This window comes from Sinohyriopsis cumingii, chromosome 5 (genome assembly GCF_028554795.1).
Source record: "Sinohyriopsis cumingii isolate HCF-2022 chromosome 5, ASM2855479v2, whole genome shotgun sequence".
Classification (NCBI taxonomy): Eukaryota; Metazoa; Mollusca; class Bivalvia; order Unionida; family Unionidae; genus Sinohyriopsis; species Sinohyriopsis cumingii.
The window spans coordinates 121,309,040-121,329,353 of record NC_142965.1 but is presented as its reverse complement, the minus strand read 5'-3'; the positions used below and the strand labels follow the sequence as shown (position 1 = coordinate 121,329,353).

Sequence of the window (20,314 nt, the reverse complement as noted above, 5' to 3'; positions counted from 1 at the left end):
CGGGGAAAGCATATGTGCTCAAAATCTACAACGATATGTATCAAACATAACAAAAATTAAATATGTTTGATACATAGTCAGTTATAATCCATACGAATGTATTACCTCTTCTGAAAGATATCACTGACTCCCTGAGAACAAATACTGTATCCAACCTGTTATTTAATGTAAGATTACAAGGATCGGATTCAATAGCATGTGAATAAAAGTGTGTGTGTTTACTTCATCAATTTGCTTCAGAACATGCACTGACGTATTTTGGACACGACTTCTCCCGAGTGTTGTTTTTTTAAAAACTTCCTGGTTATCTATATTCTTGAGCGTACAAGTTAGTATTCACCGATGGCAAAAAGACACTTCACTAGTTGTCAAACTGTTAAATACATTCATGTTTAATGTTTCTAGGCCGCACAAATTCGGCTTATTTTTTAAACAATTTGTTGATTTTGGAGGGAACAAATAGTATTTCTATATGGATGCGCTAGCTACTCTCTCTCTCTCTCTCTCTCTCTGAAAAGACGTTAGTTTCTGTTCAACAGAGGGTTGGCAATAATCGTAACAAACAGTTGAAACGCACTATCTGACAGACATACCTGTCCTTACAATGAAATTATTTCAACAAAATTTACTGCCAGTAAGGTGGCAAAACTAAACAACAATATTACAAACATTATAAAACGTCTACTTGAGATTCAGACAGGCCATATTCTGAGTTCCTCTGACACTCTAGCATATTCATTTCTTGGCTCAAGAGGTCATGTGTCAAATTTCGTTCATCGTACGAAAAACAACATCCCTCTCGCCATGCAGCCATATTTAGACTCAACAAAAAATATGCAGGACGACCAATGCAACGTCAGTAAACCTAAGTCAATGGGTTTCTCGGTTGGCAAGGTCATAAGATGTGTCTCCAAAACTGAAAATTTAAATCAAGACTAGCTTGACTGTGGTTGTGTTTGTAAACTTCCTGCCTGAAACATAGATAATATTTTTTGGAGATAATCATACAATCTAAGACGATAAAAAAGTCCAAACTTTATTTGATTTCAATAATTATTCAAAATATATACGCTTGTGGTTGAATTCGTCAAAGTTGAGTCAGCTTAAGTTTGTGTGTGTTTGTTCTTCTTTCCACTGTGTTTAATGTCAACAGAAAGTTATTGTCTTTCTCTTCTTTCAATCCCTGCGAGCGATTTGACAATGAGAGTGGTAAGAAAATACAACTTTTGTTTTGTTTTGTTTTTTTAAAAGAAAGGATCATTGAAAACGTAAAGTAGGGATACGGGTTTTACTTTGTTTATAAGGGGATTGTAACGTGTCGAATTTCGAATTTTATCACATTTAAGCCAGAAAAGTCTTTGTGAATGGTCACTTCGACCATTCTTCTTTTCTCCCCCCGTGTCAGTGTTAAAAGTATAAAGGCTATAATTTATGACTCAGTGAGATTGGCCAGTGCATTGTAACTCTGTCTTGAGAAAGTAAACATCTGAGTCCCCAACCATGACCGCTTGATAGGAAACCGTGTCAAGTTATCATTTTCAGAGGGAAATTGATACGCACTGTAATCTGTCTAAGATCTGACGAAAGAAATGATTATCTTGGGAAATATTTCGGAACCGCTGCATACGATTGGCCTGAGTCAATTAAGGCGTACACTTTAGAAGTAATGTAAATTTCAAGTGACAACCTTGGTCGAATTGTTTTGGTCTGAAATCCTGAAAGAGGAGTAGTTCTACTCCGAGGAAGCACAAAAAGAATAGTGCTTTCCTCGTTAAACAAGAAAAGGGAACCAGGTGGCTGTCTTGTAAGAAAGGACAGGGTTTAGTGCTAGGACGTACCATCTTTGAAAGAGAACAGCATTAAGGTACGCAATTTTAATTTCCCACATAATTTTCTTCTTTTTCTATAATGTTTTATTTTATTTATTTTTTTGATTGTTTTTATGCAAATTGTTTGATATGATTAGGATTCATATTATGTATCGCCTATTCAATGTCATGGAAATATGTTGATGCTAGAGTTGTTATGTAATTTATCTCTTTCATTGACAGTATTGATGATTGCATGCTATCCAAGTTTTCATATGTGTAGGATTTCATAGGGTTATATGAAATAATTTGCTTTGTTTGTTAGGATGATTTTGATTATCGTGAGTTAACGATTATCGCATATTTATATCTGATTTTGTAACGTTTAAGTAATCTTGTAAGTTAGGGATTGCTGTAAGCTAGAATTTTGTGAATTGTATGCAATAGTAACTAAGCATGTGGTAGCGTAGGTAAAGAGATACGGTAACGTTGGATATACCACTAACGTGCTAATTATGGCCTGTCACTTTCAAGAGAAGGTGATGTTCTATCGGATTAGTTCAGAATTTATGCAGTGTGGATAGCTATTATGCTTCTGAATAACATAGGTGAGGACATTTTATGTACGTATAGGAAGTGGTACATACAGAGATTATGGGGCAATTTTATCCTTTAAGGAATGGCTTTCTGGGGAGAGACAGGACAGTCCGAAGATGGAAGTCCAAAAAAAAAAAAGGATTGACGGGTTCAGAATAAAGGACTAGGAAGTCAAGGAAGGGGTGAAGGGTACATAATAGGAAGGCTCGAGGAAAAAGGAAGACGTTGATACACGGTCACAGGAGGAAGGTGATGCAATCAATCGTAGGCATATGTTTGTATGTTTGTTTGTGTTTAATATAGCATTTCCCATTGTCTCCACATAGTGATGTACTTTAAAGTTTCATTATTTCAAAAAGATCCGATACTTTGTGTAGTGAAAAAAATTATTCCGTTAATACGAAAAGATATTTTGGAAATGACGTGTTACGGTTCCATGGTCTTAAACTAAGTAACAGAAAGAGCGTGTGTGTGTGTGTGTGTGTGTGTGTGTGTGTGTGTGTGTGTGTGATCTGATTTTTTAACGTGGCTTTAATAATTTTTCACCCATATCGCTACGATGTCTGCAGTGTAGCAGTTAATAGCGATGCCTAGCACTAAGACATCATGTCGCAGACATATAGCATGATGTCCCAACCAGTCACATTAACCTAACACCAGGTCGACCAGTCCTAACACTAACCTCTTAATGCTGAGCGCCAAGTGAGGCAGCTGTTAGTGCCATTTTTTGTAACTCTTTGTTATGAATCGGCCGGGGATCGAACCCACGACCTTCCGCATCCGAGACGGACGTTCTAGCCGCTAGTAAGAGACAAAACCAACAAGTTTAGGCAAAGTCAACATATAATTTAATTCTCCATGTAATAAATGACAATTTGAGAGGAAATTGCAATATTATGAATTAAATCCAAAGTAATCCTAAAAATTATACAAGTTCAAAAGAAGAGTGTACTGAATGAACCCCATGTCTTGAATGTGCTTATGTACCAATAGCATTGAGTGTGCTGAAGTGCCAATAGCCTTAATGAATCACAATGCATTGTCCAAATGGAATTTGAATGAAGTCACAATAATTCCAATATAATGTTTTGTCCAAACAGTCATATCAGCACGTTTTAATTCAAATAAATAATTGTAATAAATGACCACTCTCAAATTATATCTAAATACAACATTAAATACTTTTGCAGACTGAAAAATAACTAATAATATTAATAGGAATAGAATAGGAATATAATTGGAATGGTTACTTCTTCCTCTCTACTCTATGTCGCAATACATCTCGACTTGATCTAAGTTGCAATACATCTCCTAACGTATGTCGCAATACCCAATCATCCCAATGGAAAATTACTGCAAACTATGAACAGGTTCATTTTCTAGTACCTCCTATGGTCATGCTCAAAGCTAGGACTAGATCTGAAACTATTAAAAAAAAAAAAAAAAAATTATGGCTTACAATCTATTTATAGCTTAGAACTGATCATTATTTTAAAATAAATATGATGTTAATAAATGATAATTACAATCTACAGTCATGGACAAGTGTTAAACGCACATTAAAGATACACAAGCCAAACGAAATTGATTGTATTTATAGTGAACACATTGTGTATCGTAATAAATTTAAATGCACGCTTGTGATCTGTCCGGGATATTTTTTCCATGTTGAATATCGGAATAAGTCGTGATATTTCGAGCATTGTGCTATATTTCATTATTATTTTTATATTTTCGCAAACATTGTGACACCGATGTCATGGTTGTACTGTGATCAACTTTGTTAACAGTACTTATATTTTAAAAAAGAAAGGACAACACAAAAACATATTTATTCCTTCGTAAACGTATACTGCGATCGAAATTGTACTTAGAATCAACATTGAACTATATCCATCGCAATGCATATATACCCGCACTTTACTGATATATTTAGAAAGAAAATATAAAACTTTTTGGTTAATGAAAGGTTTCATTTCTTCGTGCTGCATTGGTATCCTAAAGTTGGGAATTGTATATTTCAAAGACATATGTGACATGTAAATGATAGATATACTTAATGATTCAATGAGGACAACGCCCGCGCTGTTTAAAGAGAAATGCAGAATTATGCAATTGGGGATGGGATGAAAAAGTCAAGAAAAAGAGCAATACGAATTACCTTAACCCACTAACTTGGGAGGGGGAAATATACAAGACATAGATAAAACTGCATTACATAATAAGAAACATAAACTTGTTGGAGCTAATTTACTGACTATAAACAATAACATAATGATTAATTTAAACAATCGGACATATCGAACTACCTACCTTCCTTCCTAACAATCTACATACATACATAAACCAATTATAAAAGTCATGTTTTTTTGTCATAAAAATGCATGAACCCCATTTTCTCTCTCGCCTCCTTTACACTTTTTTAATTTTGATTTATTTTATTTTTATACAAGAAAAAACGATTTTTTTAAAAAAAGTAATGCACAGAAATCAATTTACACGAGTTGATTCTACTATACAATTGCATGCCGTGTCAAAGATGTATATGAGTAATGGCTTAGAGCTAGAGGTCATTACTATACATTACGTGTACTCAATTCCTTTCGTAGAGTTCAATCATGTGACTCCGCTACAGCTCTTGCTGCGAACACGAGTTCAGCTAATCCGTCAATCATGTGATCGGGCAGTACAGCGTACAGCATTGGTTGTAAACCTAGTTATGTATATAGTATTCCATTGAAGATACAAGGAAGAATTGTCCTGTTAGTGACCAAACTGCTTTCAAGAACCAAGATGAAGAAAAAGGTGATTTGAGTACTGAAAATGCACACGTCGGTGATACCTTTTATTTTTCGTATATTCCTTATTGTAGCAGTATATAGCTATTTATATTCAGGTACAGTCCTTTTATAAGTGTATATATTTTGTTCTACTTAAATTCACTTTGCAGTACATTAATCGGGATTGTTGTTTTGCCGAAAATCCGTATCAGTCTTGTTCTTATTAACATCAGCGACTTTCGTTTTAAGTAGATCCACTTTATCATTGTTACTAAAACTATTGATTGATTTATAATTTGACAGTTTTATCCCCAACCCCCATGTTGCTCAACAGATAGTTTTAATATCCTTTGTGTTGAGCAAACTGTGTTGGTCTCGGCGGCGCATTTATGCACATGGGATGGTTTTGGGGGTTAGTGGGAATTGGGCCTAGTTCCATCATTTTGGTAAATAATATGACCAGTTGGGGGCAAACATTTGTTAGGAGTGAATTGCTAAAATTGGGAAGTGCACAATTTTGATATTTTTTTTATTGAATAAATTAATGTTTTTGATGGTTACATCATGTTACTCTGACCATATAACAAAGTCTGTATCACAGGGAATAGATTAATGCTTGTGATGGTTACAGCATGTTACTCTGACCATATAATAAAGTCTGGATCACAGGGAATAGATTAATGCTTGTGATGGTTACAGCATGTTACTCTGACCATATAATAAAGTCTGTATCACAGGGAAAGGGAATAGATTAATGCTTGTGATGGTTACAGCATGTTACTCTGACCATATAATAAAGTCTGGATCACAGGGAATAGATTAATGCTTGTGATGGTTACAGCATGTTACTCTGACCATATAATAAATTCTATATCACAGGGAATAGATTAATGCTTGTGATGGTTACAACATGTTACTCTGATCATATAATAAAGTCTGGATCACAGGGAATAGATTAATGCTTGTGATGGTTACAGCATGTTACTCTAACCATATAATAAAGTCTATATCACAGGGAATAGATTAATGCTTGTGATGGTTACAACATGTTACTCTGACCATATAAAAAAAGTCTGTATGACAGGGAATAGATTAATGCTTGTGATGGTTACAGCATGTTACTCTGACCATATAATAAAGTCTGGATCACAGGGAATAGATTAATGCTTGTGATGGTTACAGCATGTTACTCTGACCATATAATAAAGTCTGTATGACAGGGAATAGATTAATGCTTGTGATGGTTACATGTTACTCTGACCATATAATAAAGTCTGTATCACAGGGAATAGATTAATGCTTGTGATGGTTACAACATGTTACTCTAGCCTTGGGGTGATGCTGCTTTCCATGTACCAGCAGTTCAAATTGGATGGATTATCCCTGCCATCTGTATACAATTTTCAGTCAGAATAACTTTATTAATTAGTTGCAAGTGGCCTGATACTTAGTCCTCTTTGTTCTCTCTGGAACATAAGGCAGCAACTATCTTCTGCCATCTTGGCCGGGTTTGAGCAATGGCTTGTGCCTTACCCCAGGAAAGTTCTATCTCTTATCTTTGGCCATCCACATTTGCACTTACCAGCTGGTGTCCATATGAGGGCTACCATTGAGTGTCCAATCTTGAGGCATCCACATTACGTGTCCGAGCTATTTGATTATGCACGTCTTGATCTACAGGGAAATGTTGTTGAGTGGCTTGATAAACTGCCAGAATAGTAAAGCTGACATTTTAGCAGAAATCATTCTTTTGTACAGTTGTTCACCACCACTAGTCATGTCAAAAGAAAAGGTAACAAACAACTTATTGGTCTAACTGAAGGTGTAAGCATATGATTGTTTTTCCAAGCTAGTACTGTGCTTTGCCCATATTTTCAAGCCCATCTCATTTTATGACATGCCCTCATTTTTTCCATGATTGGTGGAGGTTTCTTTTAAGGTTTCCATTTTTGTATAGTGTAGCGCAACATACATATATATATATTTGGATGCCTCCTTTGCTTACTGTTTATTTGTGCTGGAAAAAGAACCCCACAAAATCTATCAAACTGGGTGTTGTTACTGATTTCTGGTCAGGCTAGAATATGCTGCATGGCATTTTCCACCCAAAGTTAATGAAATCAGCAAAATGTTCTGATTATTCTTTTATGTATTTATTACATAATGATTTAATCTTACATGGTTTATTTTGGTTTTCAATACAGATATTCAGACAGTACTGTTAAATTTACCATTTGTATAGTTTTGTGTCAGCACTTTCCTGGATCTGCCATGTTATTTGATGATCTTATGGGTTATGTATTTGACTGATAATGTATATGTTGTACAGCTGATGATTGCATTGGTCTTGCATTAAACTGGTAATGTATATGTTGTACAGTGGCATGCTTGGGTTATGCATTTGACTGATAATGTATATGTTGTACATCGGAGTGCTTGGGTTATGCATTTGACTGATAATGTATATGTTGTACAGCTGATGATTACATGGGTCTTGCATTAAACTGGTATGGTATATGTTGTACAGCGGAGTGCTTGGGTTATGCATTTAACTGATAATGTATATGTTGTACAGCTGATGATTGCATTATTCTTGCATTTGACTGATAATGTATATGTTGTACAGCTGATGATTACATGGGTCTTGCATTAAACTGGTAATGTATATGTTGTACAGCGGAGTGCTTGGGTTATGCATTTAACTGATAATGTATATGTTGTACAGCTGATGATTGCATTGTTCTTGCATTTGACTGATAATGTATATGTTGTACAGCTGATGATTGCATTGGTCTTGCATTAGACTGGTAATGTATATGTTGTACAGCGGAGTGCTTGGGTTATGCATTTGACTGATAATGTATATGTTGTACAGCTGATGATTGCAATGTTCTTGCATTTGACTGATAATGTATATGTTGTACAGCTGATGATTGCAATGTTCTTGCATTTGACTGATAATGTATATGTTGTACAGCTGATGATTGCATTGGTCTTGCATTAGACTGGTAATGTATATGTTGTACAGCTGATGATTGCGTGGGTCTTGCATTATAGGCTGCAAGCCAGACTAGTCACATATAAAATGGTGACTTAATGTATGAACCAGAAGTCTCAAGATTGAAGATTCCATACTTTAATATAAATTGAAATATTGTTGGGATTTTCTTTCGTTGTGTAAAATGAAGAATATATTTGAATAAGAAAGTGTTGATGTCATTTTCTAGTTACTACATTATTATTTTGAAGATCTTTAAAGGGTAAGTAGTTCACAATTAGCTGATTCTGAACTTTCGGTTGCAGATGCTTCCATTTTAGTCACTGATTGGAATGCTGTCAGATTACACCTTTTATCATCATCGGTTTTAGCCCTTTGTCAATATCAGTCTAAATGAATGATTGATAGTACTGTAGGTATTTTAAATACCCCAACCATCCTCAACCCCTGGGCTATGTAATACCCCACCCCTCCTCAACCCATGGTCTATGTAATACCCCACCCATCATCAACTCCATTATAGTGCATATTTAATTCTATTGGCCAGGAGACTTAATGGGATTGTCTGTTTTTCATCATCCATCTGCCCAATAGCACACATCTGCCCAATAGCACACATATGTTATTGCTACTCACTACTTTGTGGATTGCCATTAAACATTACACATCAACCCATGGTATAGTTGGTACTCAATAAATAGGGCACTTCTTTGCCACAAGAGTGGCCATCTTGAAAATGTTGATTTTTGCTACTACTCCTGAATAGAGGGTCATATCAGTGGGGTTTTTTTTTCTATGAAAGATTTTGTTAATGATGTTTATTTGATCCTAAATGAAAAATTCTGAACTGATGTCCAGTATAGCAGTCAAAGCAGCCATCTTGAAAGTTGCCTTGTTACTATTCCTTCTGAATGGAAAGTCATATTGACATGGTTTTCTCTGGTACTCAGTAATATTCCTCCTCCACATCGGTCGCCAGGAAGCAGCCATGAAAGTGTTGGCTAAGGTCTATGCCAGTGAGAAACTACCACTGTACATGGACATCACCTCACATCCAGCAGTCCCCTTGACTTCAGTATGCTCAGTATGGTTAGGTCCGTTGCCAGAAGATATGACAGCTATTTCGGCATGGAGTGTCAAGTGGTCTTCAGCAGATGTTGTAAATACTCCCTCGTAGCTAAACCATCTGTCTGCCCTCCTGGCTTAAACCTTCCACATCATCTGTAGACCACGCTGAACCGCTTTCAGACAGGACAAGGTCATTGTGCAGTCAACCTTGTCTAATGGGGCCAGACCACTGACTGCTGTGAAACTCTATTGAGACCATGTCACACATTGTGAACAACTGTCCACTGACAATGTTCCCTGGTGGACTGCATGCTCTGCACCCAGCTGATGATGACGTTGTTCAGTGGCTAGGCATGCTCTGCACATGATAATAACAAACATCAGGTTTTTTTTGATGTTGCTGGTCCAAAATTAAAATGGTGTCATACTGATGTAAAAAAAATATCCAGAGACTCTATTAGGGTTGTGCAACAACCAGAACCTCATACTGGCAAGGACAGAAAAAGTACAAGGCCAAATATTACCTGTGCAAACGCTAATTCCAGTCTCTTTAATGCACGATTTATTATTTCATGGTTCCTGCGTGGGTCTGGAATTTTTTTTAAAAAGTCTAAAATTTGAAATATGCTTTTTCTGGCCTTGAACATGTCTGGAAAAATTTCAGAATGACTAAAAAAATGTCTCTTTTCATAGCTCTTTGGGCGTTACATTTGAACGCAGCATATCAAGGCATGTATTGCCGATAAATTCATTGGAGAAGGCCGTGCTATTTTGACTCATTGAGGAATAATCTACATTTTCCATTCCATGCCTTATTTCATTAATTTGTTTTGTGTTGTGCTAATAAATATTCATTTTAATTTTGTTGGGGTTTTTTTTATTTGACATTCTTGGACCACTTCTTTTGTGTGCCTGTGTGATATTTAAAGAATACCTGGATCTTGAGTAATTATAACCGTCTGTGGGAAGAAGCACATTTTATATGCAATTTTAAGTACCGGTAGCCTCATTAATTCAATAAACTTGTAACATGGCTAGGTCTGGAAAAGGTCAGAAATCTTTTTCTAAATTTGTGGCAGGAATGCTGTTTTTTTGCATAAAGTTGGAAATTTATGTTGTAAACAATAATTTAGAGAAAGAAAATGACACAAATGAGTTTCTGACATTTACAATAGCTACATTGAAGATACACGTCACAACTCGACACCACAACACTAGTATAATTCCATTATAATATTGTCACCGTCACTGTCAGGTACTAACTTAATCCATGCACAGTCAACTAATTTGTTTCATTCGACATTCGCTTATAAGTAAATAGTTCATATGTTTAAATGTACCACATGAAATCTTTAGGTATAGTGACTTGTTTTGAGTAGGGCTGTCTACTGAATTTCAGGAGTCCAGAGCTCTTCACCCTTGGAATTTAGGAGTCCCCTGCCAATTTCTGACTCACTGACTTAATCTCGGGAGTCCTTCACTTTCAGATAGATAAAAAGGAAAAAGCACATCTCTTTATTCTAATATTTGGATTGAACTTGTTGTGGTGGCCATCTATAATATCACATTAAAAAAAGTCAGCTTATCTCTTTGATGGCTTGTTTTGACAACAAATATGTCACATGATATCAACAATAATCCATTTTCAGAGTTGTTGTACATAGAATTTGAAAATATAGAATGAAAGTCACGTAATGTTTGTAAATAATATAATTCACAGTTAATTCTACATAGTTATTTTAAGAACAACGACCAGAAACATGTTGGTATAGCAGCAAGGTGGAGAAAACTAGATTCTTCATGTACTGAGCATGTGTTGGTGATGTTTTTGTTGGTATCATGTGACTACCATTTTGACATGTGCTCGGTGAATCTGGTTTTCTCTAAGTACAGATATATAGTCTTTGTTTTCAGAATAAATATATTGAGAAGTTTGTTATTTCATTTTTTTACATAAATTATTTGACTTTCATTTATATGTTTGATTTGTATTCCTAGAGCAACATTGGACGTGTTGATGTCATGTGACTATTGACAGCTGATGTCAGTGACATGTAGATTAAGAGATTTGTGAAGTCATGTGACTAAGAATGCAAATGGCAAATTCCTGATCCAGTTTCATCAGTGATGTAATATCATTCATCTGTCAGCACATTAAAGACAGAACGAATGTTATACTTGCAATTCCTGAGAGAAAACCATATTCCTATTGATTTCATGCAGGTATATCTCAATGACAGGTCGTTCAAGTTTGCTAGGCTGACTTGTAAGCAGCTACCCTCTGCCGACACTTCATGAGTGTCACAGGGGCTGGTATCCTTGCATACACTTTATACATTAATCTTACATATAGTGTATTTTTTTGTGCTGTATGTTAAATTGTAAGCAATGATACGAGTCCCTGTGCGTAGTGTCAGTGAATTCCAAATTTTCTATTGGCAAATGACTTGTCTGACCCTACTCCAACATTGACTCGTATTGTTAGTTTCAATTTACCTGTCGTACATGTACTATTTAATAAGTAGTTAATATATTGTACATTTATGACGGGTAAAAATGTAAGCAATGATACGAGCCCCCATGCACCTAAGCAGAAATGTCCAAATATCAAAAATGGGCTGTGAAGGGTCAGAAGAATCTGGGATTACAACTTTGCATGATGAAACTGGCCTCTACGCTCCCTCACTAGAAATCCAGTAGTTTTTCAGGAGTCTGATAAACATGGGAATTCCAATCCTAACTGAGACTGTGTACTTTAATAGCCTAGAGATTTAGAATTTTACTGTACATACATACATATACACTACCTGAATCCATCACTGTTGGTGCTATCATTCATTGATCAAAGACACCATTTTGCCCAGTACTTTTTCCAGGAGTGTAATAAATATGGTAATTCCAATCCTGAGATTGTCTTTTAGGCATTAGAGGATTGTGGACAAGCAAGGTTTACTTGTTTCCGAAATTGAAGGGCTTTACAATGTGCAAAACTATGCACCTCCAAAAATGAAGATTTGACAATGGAATTCCTCCAATAAGAATCTCCAGTTTTATGCTTTGCAAACATCCAAATTAACACACTCTTTTGGAAAGAATTGTGCTTTGTTTTATATTAATTCAAAGAGATATATTAGAGACTGATTTCTGCAAGTCATGAAGATTAACAAAGTAATGGAGTCACCTGTTTGGAACTAATTTGTTGCAGAGTTGGTTGGCATAGCAATAATATCAAAATTAGATAATAAATCACCAGATGGCAGTCACTTATACAATGGTTATGGCCCAGAGCATAGAATCTATGCCGTATGACCACCATAATTGCCATCTTGAAAATCTTATTGTTACTACTCAAGAATTTATGGTTATATCAACATAGTTTTCACTGAAAGAATTCTTATGTCTAGTTGGTCGTAAGTGAAGTTGGTGCCAAAAGGGCTGACAAGAGGGGGCAACGGGTATGTATCCCTGAGGCTAGCAGCCCATAAGGGGGCCCAAACTAAGCAACTCTTTAATTTTATAAAAGAAAATTTTTGTTTGAACAAGAACTAGGAGAGGCTCAGGTGTTTCTTACCCCAGGGCTGATGATTGCTCTCTACGGCCCTGGGTGCCAATTTGTTGGACATCCAGTATGGCTGGCATGGCATCCAACGTGAATACATGTATGTTAGTATTGCTAATCCTAAAATTGGATGCAGGGCACATGTGATTAACGAGGTTTTAGTGTGAGAAAAGTTAAAATAGATGGAAATTAACAGAATATCAGATTTCTAATTAACTTGGGTGTAAGAATTTGGAAAACATATCAATATCTGAGACAGATGTGGGTGAAGCAATGACAAATCTGGGTAAGGTTTTGATTTTTGCTGTGTCAGCACCATTTAGTTTCTATATGATCTGGAGTTGAAGGGGGCTGTCCTTCATTTGGTAATGGTTAGCCAATCATATTCTGTATGACAGGAAAGTGGGTGTCACTGGAGGATTACATGTAGTGTGTATGTGTATGTATATATATATGTGTATGTATATATATATGTGTATGTATATATATATATATATATATATATATATATATATATATATATATATATATATATATATATATATATATATATATATATATTGAGAGAGATATAGGTATTTTGAGTGGACATATAAAGAAGCCATGTAGCTACACTGTAGTGTAGTACTTGAAGAGATGGACAGAACTTTCGAGTGTGTATACTAGTGTTTTAAATAATATACATGTACCACTGAGCTCTACTCACTAGAAGCCCTCAGACAACAAGACCCAAAATGAGGTGTTACCAAGTGTATTAAATACCTACTTTGTACCTATCTACAAAAATTGCATACATACATTCATACAGATAGCTAGATAAAAATATCAGGTCTACACCACTGTATTATAAATATTAAAATTTTTATATAGTGATGCAATGGGTATAGGTAAAAAAAACTAAGATCGGATTAATCCTTCCAGCCAATTGGATTGGTGTGTATTTACCCTTCTTTTGCATTGGATGGGTGGGTCTTGATCCTTCCTCCTACATTGAATGGGTATATCTGGATCTGCCAGTTATGTTACTGTATTTGCTTCATTTCAGGTGTTGCTGATGGGTAAGAGTGGATCCGGAAAGACCAGTATGAGATCCATCATTTTTGCCAATTACATTGCCAGAGATACAAGGCGGCTAGGAGCCACAAGTATGTCAATGCATGGCTTGCCATTTTATTACTTTTATGATTGTACCTGAAGATTTTCAACTTGCCTTTTATTGAGATCTGCATTAAGTTGCACAAAACTTGAATCATTACTTGACATTAATAGTTTCATCTAAAGTTCTGAGCATGTAGCACAAAGTTTCATTTTGCCCTGCACAAATTGAGCCTTGCATGGATTTCAGGATCAGACATTTAATACCCCTTTTGGAATATTTAATTTTTCATTTAGAAAAATACAGTATTTCATGTTTGTATTGGAATCAGTAATAAAGAGTTACCAGTTGCAGTAGTTATCTCATGTCAGTGCAGTGCCTATAGACCATTCTCAGAATGTATTCATGTGACCCTGTGTCAACGAATCTAAAGCGAGGCTAAGTTAGGCAGCAGATTCATTTTACCTTGCAACCATAGCTGCTACAATCAATACTGGCAAGGGAAAAACTCGTGACATATTGTTGTGTTCTGTTGTGCAATGGCGATGTTAGACTTCACATAGATTTAAGCTTCCACCATATTCCATCAGTGAAGATGATGGAGCTTCGTAGAAAATGGATTGTTGCAATACAACATGATGAGGGGCCAAATTTTAAGGTAAGAAACTGGATGATTGTTGGTGTGTTTGTATTTTCTTGCAACTAAATGATGTAATAAAGAGAAATCCAAACGCAAAATAGGTTCTGTTGATGAAGCAAATGAGTGTATGTATGTGTGTATTATAATGGTAGGTTCCTAAAAATGTTACCCCTAGTCTCATTCAACAAAATGGGGTCATCGAAAACTGGGCGTACCTCCACGCAGCGCATTTATATCAGAGATTAGGAATTTATGTATGAGTAGTAATTACAGAAAAAGTGAATTTTGTTATCTCATTGAAAAAGTAAATAGAAACAGTAGAATGAAAATGACCACGATAGCGAAGAGAGATAGCACCAGTACAATGAAAATGATGAGAGGACAAGTTGAATGAAATTGTGAGAGAGAGAGAGACTGGATAAGAATTAATGAAACTGTTGATAAAACATATTGATGTGTGTAAATGTAATAGTTTCATCTAAAGTTTGATTATAAATAAATTGTATTTCTGTTACATGCTTTTTATGTAGTCACGATCACAAGCTGTAACATGCAGCACAGGCCTAAACTGGGGCCCCGAGTGGTCTAAAGCACTCTCCATTACGGATCACTGCCATCTCACCTCCGTCTGCATAGGTTCGAGTCTCTGATTTGGCCTATGTGGGTATGTGAGAAAGCTTGCCAGTAGCTTCTTGAGAGTCGGTGGTTCTTTCCAAGGTTTTCCTGGGTTCTTCCTCCAACATTAATACTGGCCGCCATGTATAGCCTATCGTGTGCTGAAAAATGGCATTAAACCCTGCAACAACAACAACAAGCCTAAACTAATATTTGATGCTTGATGCCTGTTACAGAAATAAAGCTGATTAGATTCAGCAATGAAATTTAAATGAAAATGACATGTTTACCTTAACAACATGTGGTAACTCATTCTTCTTTTGTGATCTAAAACACCGTCCATTGACAAGGCATTAATTTCCATCTTTATAAACTGAAAATTAAAGAGAAAATTATTTTAATAAACAGATTAACAGAATATCCCATACAGAAAATGACAAAATTTATATATATATGAATGGCTTTCAAAAAACTTTGAACAAATAATCCGGCTGTTTTGTGGGTAAATATACAACTGCCAGTCTGTTATTGAAACAACAACAAAAAAATGTGTTCTTATGAATAAAATCATATATCCATATTGTCAGTTGACAAATAATATTGCATTGGGTTCAGACAAAAAATATATATCATTTAAAGGGAAAATCAGTCTCTCCCACCCCCAGACACTAAAAGCAGCAAGCAGCATAACAACAGCCAGGTTGTGCATCTGATACAAATTAAAATGCAAGCATACCAACATTCCATGAACTGCTGACGACACCCATGATGAAATTCTCAGTGAATGCAAAAGAAATATCTGGCAAACAGTTCAGATCGTTACTCGATGTACAGTAGGACGCCATATTTTTTCTCAATCTGCCTATCTTAGCCTCGTTTTCGTGATACATTAATATTCATGAGGATCTCATTAAGAATGGTCTATTGTGTACATTCTTTATAGTCCTTGTATAAATTCAGCTCTATATCCAAACAAATGTTGATGGAAAGCACCAAAACGTCCTTAATGAGTTGCATAAGATATAATTACTATTTTAATGTCTTTACATTTTCAATAAATTTTTCAGTTGATGTTGAGCATTCCCATGTTCGTTTCCTTGGCAACCTGGTGTTGAATTTATGGGACTGTGGAGGGTAAGACTTTAGATTTTTTTATGATTATTGAAAGTATCTGGGACATACTGCACAATTGGGTGCATTTTTAGCTCCCCTCTTTGAAATAGGGATCTATTATGCTTATTTACCATCAGTATCCACACAGAAATGGAGGCATATGCAGTGTTGCACCTTGTGCAATCCCAGGGTACATTTTTCCACACCAAAACTACAGTGTCCCACAAAATTGAATGAATCCCCATATCATATCTTGGTTATTGTGGTCGCTGAGTATATTAAGTATTCATGTGACCCCTCAGCCATGTTGAAAATTTGCGAATGTAATGACCACAATTCAACCATTCTTTCCAGGTTCCAGACAACAACAGGGGTTTCATTGCACCTATCCCCTACAAAATAAGGGTAAGAGAGCTAAGTTTGTGCATACGTGTACATTCTTGGTTAAATTTATTTCTCAAGCCTGGAATCATCAAACTAGATGACTATGTACAAGTACCATACCTGTACAATAAAAGGACTTTCCAGCTTGACATTTTATTTGATAAATCAATGAAAAGACCACCTGTTAACTGTCAATATAGCAACCAGTGGTAATTTTCAGTGCCAAGCACATTATTGATGGCAGTGTCACTAACTGGGTTAAGGTATTAGCATTAATTTTGAGCCCTACCATAATACCTCACTTTGATATTTGAAAGAAGGTTGGTTTTTATTTTTCCATGTATGTATATATCAGGCCTCTGGAATGAGTCTTGTATATAGAACATTGAACATTTTCAGTGGAAAAATCCATATTCAGACTTCATTTAACTATAACTCATAACATTGGTCTTGACCTTCGGGGCCCCGAGTGGTCTAAAGCGCTCTCTGTTACGGATCACTGCCATCTCACCTCTGTCTGCGGCAGTTCGAGTCTAGGATTCAGCCAATGTGGGTATGTGAGAAAGCTTGCCAGTAGCTTCTCGTGGGTCGGTGGTTCTTTCCGGGGTTTTCCCGGGTTCTTCCTCCACCATTAATACTGGCCGCCATGTATAGCCTATCGTGTGCTGAAAATGGCGTTAAACCCCAAAACAGCAACAAAAAAGGTCTTGACGTTCTCTTAAACTTTGTAACAGGTGTAAAATTGCCTCAGGGCTGTCAGTAAATGTGCAGTATAAGCTAATTATAGTTTCCTGCCTTTGCCAAGTTTGGGAGTAGACCTTTCAATCTAATGGGTAAGAAGGGTATTCCCAGCAAAGTGTTTTCGGTCATTTTTGTCCAGACCATGTTAGCAGAAAGACAGCAGTAACCTTTCTGATAACTGCAGCATCAGCAGTTAAGGTTTTGAGTAAAAGATTTCATTTGCATAGATTTCCATAACCCAGTGATAAATTCTCATCATACTTGACACAAATCGTTTTGTAAGCTAAAACATTCTATAAGGATCTTCCTTGACCCTTTGACATTTTGTTTGAGGTGACAGTCGTGGCAAATCTTGACCCTTTGACATTTTGTTTGAGGTGACAGGCGTGGCAAATCTTGACCCTTTGACATTTTGGTTGAGGTGACAGTCGTGGCAAATTTGCATTATGGATATTTTGGACATTTGAATTATTTCAATGACAGGAATTAGTTTAATTATGCATATAATCTCTAATGGCAGTCACCCTTTTTGGAATTGGAAAAATTATACATTTGTAGAATTTCTTTCTAAATTGTTTTTATATTTTTTTTAAATCCACTTGTACATGATTATGTTTATTGTGAGCATGCTTAGATCAATTAAATTGGATACACACAGTAAGAAGACATGGAATTGAGTAATTGGATACACACAGTAAGAAGACATGGAATTGAATAATTGGATACTCACAGTAAGAAGACATGAAATTGAGTAATTGGATACTCACTGTTAGAAGACATGGAATTGAGTAATTGGATACTCACTGTAAGAAGACATGGAATTGAGTAATTGGATACTCACTGTAAGAAGACATGAACTTGAGTAATTGGATACTCACTGTAAGAAGACATGGACTTGAGCAATTGGATACTCACTGTAAGAAGACATGGACTTGAGTAATTGGATACTCACTGTAAGAAGACATGGAATTGAGTAATTGGATACTCACTGTAAGAAGACATGGACTTGAGTAATTGGATACTCACTGTAAGAAGACATGGACTTGAGTAATTGGATACTCACTGTAAGAAGACATGGAATTGAGTAATTGGATACTCACTGTAAGAAGACATGGAATTGAGTAATTGGATACTCACTGTAAGAAGACATGGAATTGAGTAATTGGATACCCACTGTAAGAAGACATGAAATTGAGTAATTAGACACACATGGAATTAGACACACATGGTAAGAAGACATATTTGAGTAACATTACATAAAACATAGAGATGTTATTCCAAAATCCATCTCTCGCCTACAGATCAGCATTGTATCAGTAAAAATACTTGGAAGAAAATACCGTTTGTACTAGCTTATAAGTCAAGTCAAACTACAGACAAAAATACATATGAAGATCAGGGTCCATCTTGTTTGTTCTACTGATTTCTCCTAACAGACAGCACGGACACGAAGCTTCCCGTGATCATGTTTGTTCTACTGATTTCTCCTGACAGACAGCACAGACACAAAGCTTCCCGTCATCGTGTTCTACTTATTTCTCCTACCCGACAGCACAGACACAGGGCTTCCTGTCATCTTGTTTGTTCAACTGATTTCTCCTAACAGTCAGCACAGACATGGGGCTTCCCGTCATTGTGTTTGTTCTACTGATTTCTCCTAACAGACACAGGGCTTCCCGTCATCGTATTTGTTCTACTGATTTCTCCTAACAGACGGCACAGACACGGGGCTTCCCATCATCTTGTTTGTTCTACTGATTTCTCCTAACAGACAGCACAGACATGGGGCTTCCCGTCATCTTGTTTGTTCTTCTGATTTCTCCTAACAGACAGCACAGACACAGAGCTTCCTGTGTATTATTTGATGGCAGATATTTGTCTGTGGAGTATGCAGTTAGACTTGACTTATAAGTAAGTTCAGACATTATAATGGATAGCAACTTTTAGACCTAAGTTTAATTTTTAAAGTAATCTGTCAATTCAAGCAACATACTGTATATAGGTGATAGTTCAATTCCTAGATGTATAACCATATTTATAAATTAAAATATGGTTAATTATCCATGTGTTAAATTTACATGTTGTGGTTAATAGTCCATGAGTTATAGTAATGTCATTGTTATTGTCCAATTGTTAAAATAATCCTGTCGTGTCAGACTGAAAGGTGAATTCATTGGACCTTTATCAAAGAATCATTAGTGAGGTTTGGGAGGATGGAGGATAGATTTAACTGCACTTTTAAGGGGCCCCGAGTGGTCTAAAGCACTCATCGTTCTGGATCACTGCCATCTTACCTCTGTCTGCCTAGGTTCGAGTCCAAGGCGCGGCTAGCATGGGTATGTGGGAAAGCCTGCCAGTAGCTTCTCATGGGTCAGTGGGTTTTCCAGGGTTCTTCCTCCACCAGTTATACTGGCCGCCATGTATAGCCTATCTTGTGCTGAAATATGGTGTTAAACCCTAGAATAACAACAACTGCACTTTTAACATGTTGTAGACTCTATCATGCTGAGGAAAAGGCAACTAAATGCCTTTCCCACAGACAAACCAATGCAGCCAACCAGGGCTGGCCTGGGCACATCTCAAATCTGCAGTCCCTTTGTATCAAATAAACATGTTCATATGTGTAAATAAACTTTATTTACTTTTAAAGCCACATGTGAGACATTGAAAAAGGACAAACGAAGTAAAATATTTCATTTGTGCACTTATTATTCACATGCATTACTACTAGGTGTGTGCAGTATACCTGTTTACTGCAGTAGTTTTTCAGGTGGTACATACCACGGTACATTTTCCTTGCTTCAGTAGTTTCCATCTGTATGGAAGCCCCATTTAATCTTTTTACAAATTTAACGATATTAAAAGCATATTTTAATTCTGCATGACAAAACAATTTTTAAAAATTATTTTTATTT

The 20,314-nt window shown here is 36.1% G+C and overlaps 1 protein-coding gene across 1 annotated transcript in view; it reads left to right on the top strand.

Moving 5' to 3' along the window:
• Positions 1-5,059: 5,059 nt before the first annotated feature.
• The window catches only part of LOC149800085 (ras-related GTP-binding protein A), a 51,703-nt gene continuing 36,448 nt past the window's right edge, over positions 5,060-20,314 (top strand). The window contains exons 1-3 of the mRNA XM_089959653.1: positions 5,060-5,210; positions 13,856-13,955; positions 16,229-16,295. Coding sequence (XP_089815779.1) covers positions 5,199-5,210; positions 13,856-13,955; positions 16,229-16,295 — 179 coding nt within the window. The 5' untranslated portion in view covers positions 5,060-5,198. The remainder of the gene's footprint in view (positions 5,211-13,855; positions 13,956-16,228; positions 16,296-20,314) is intronic.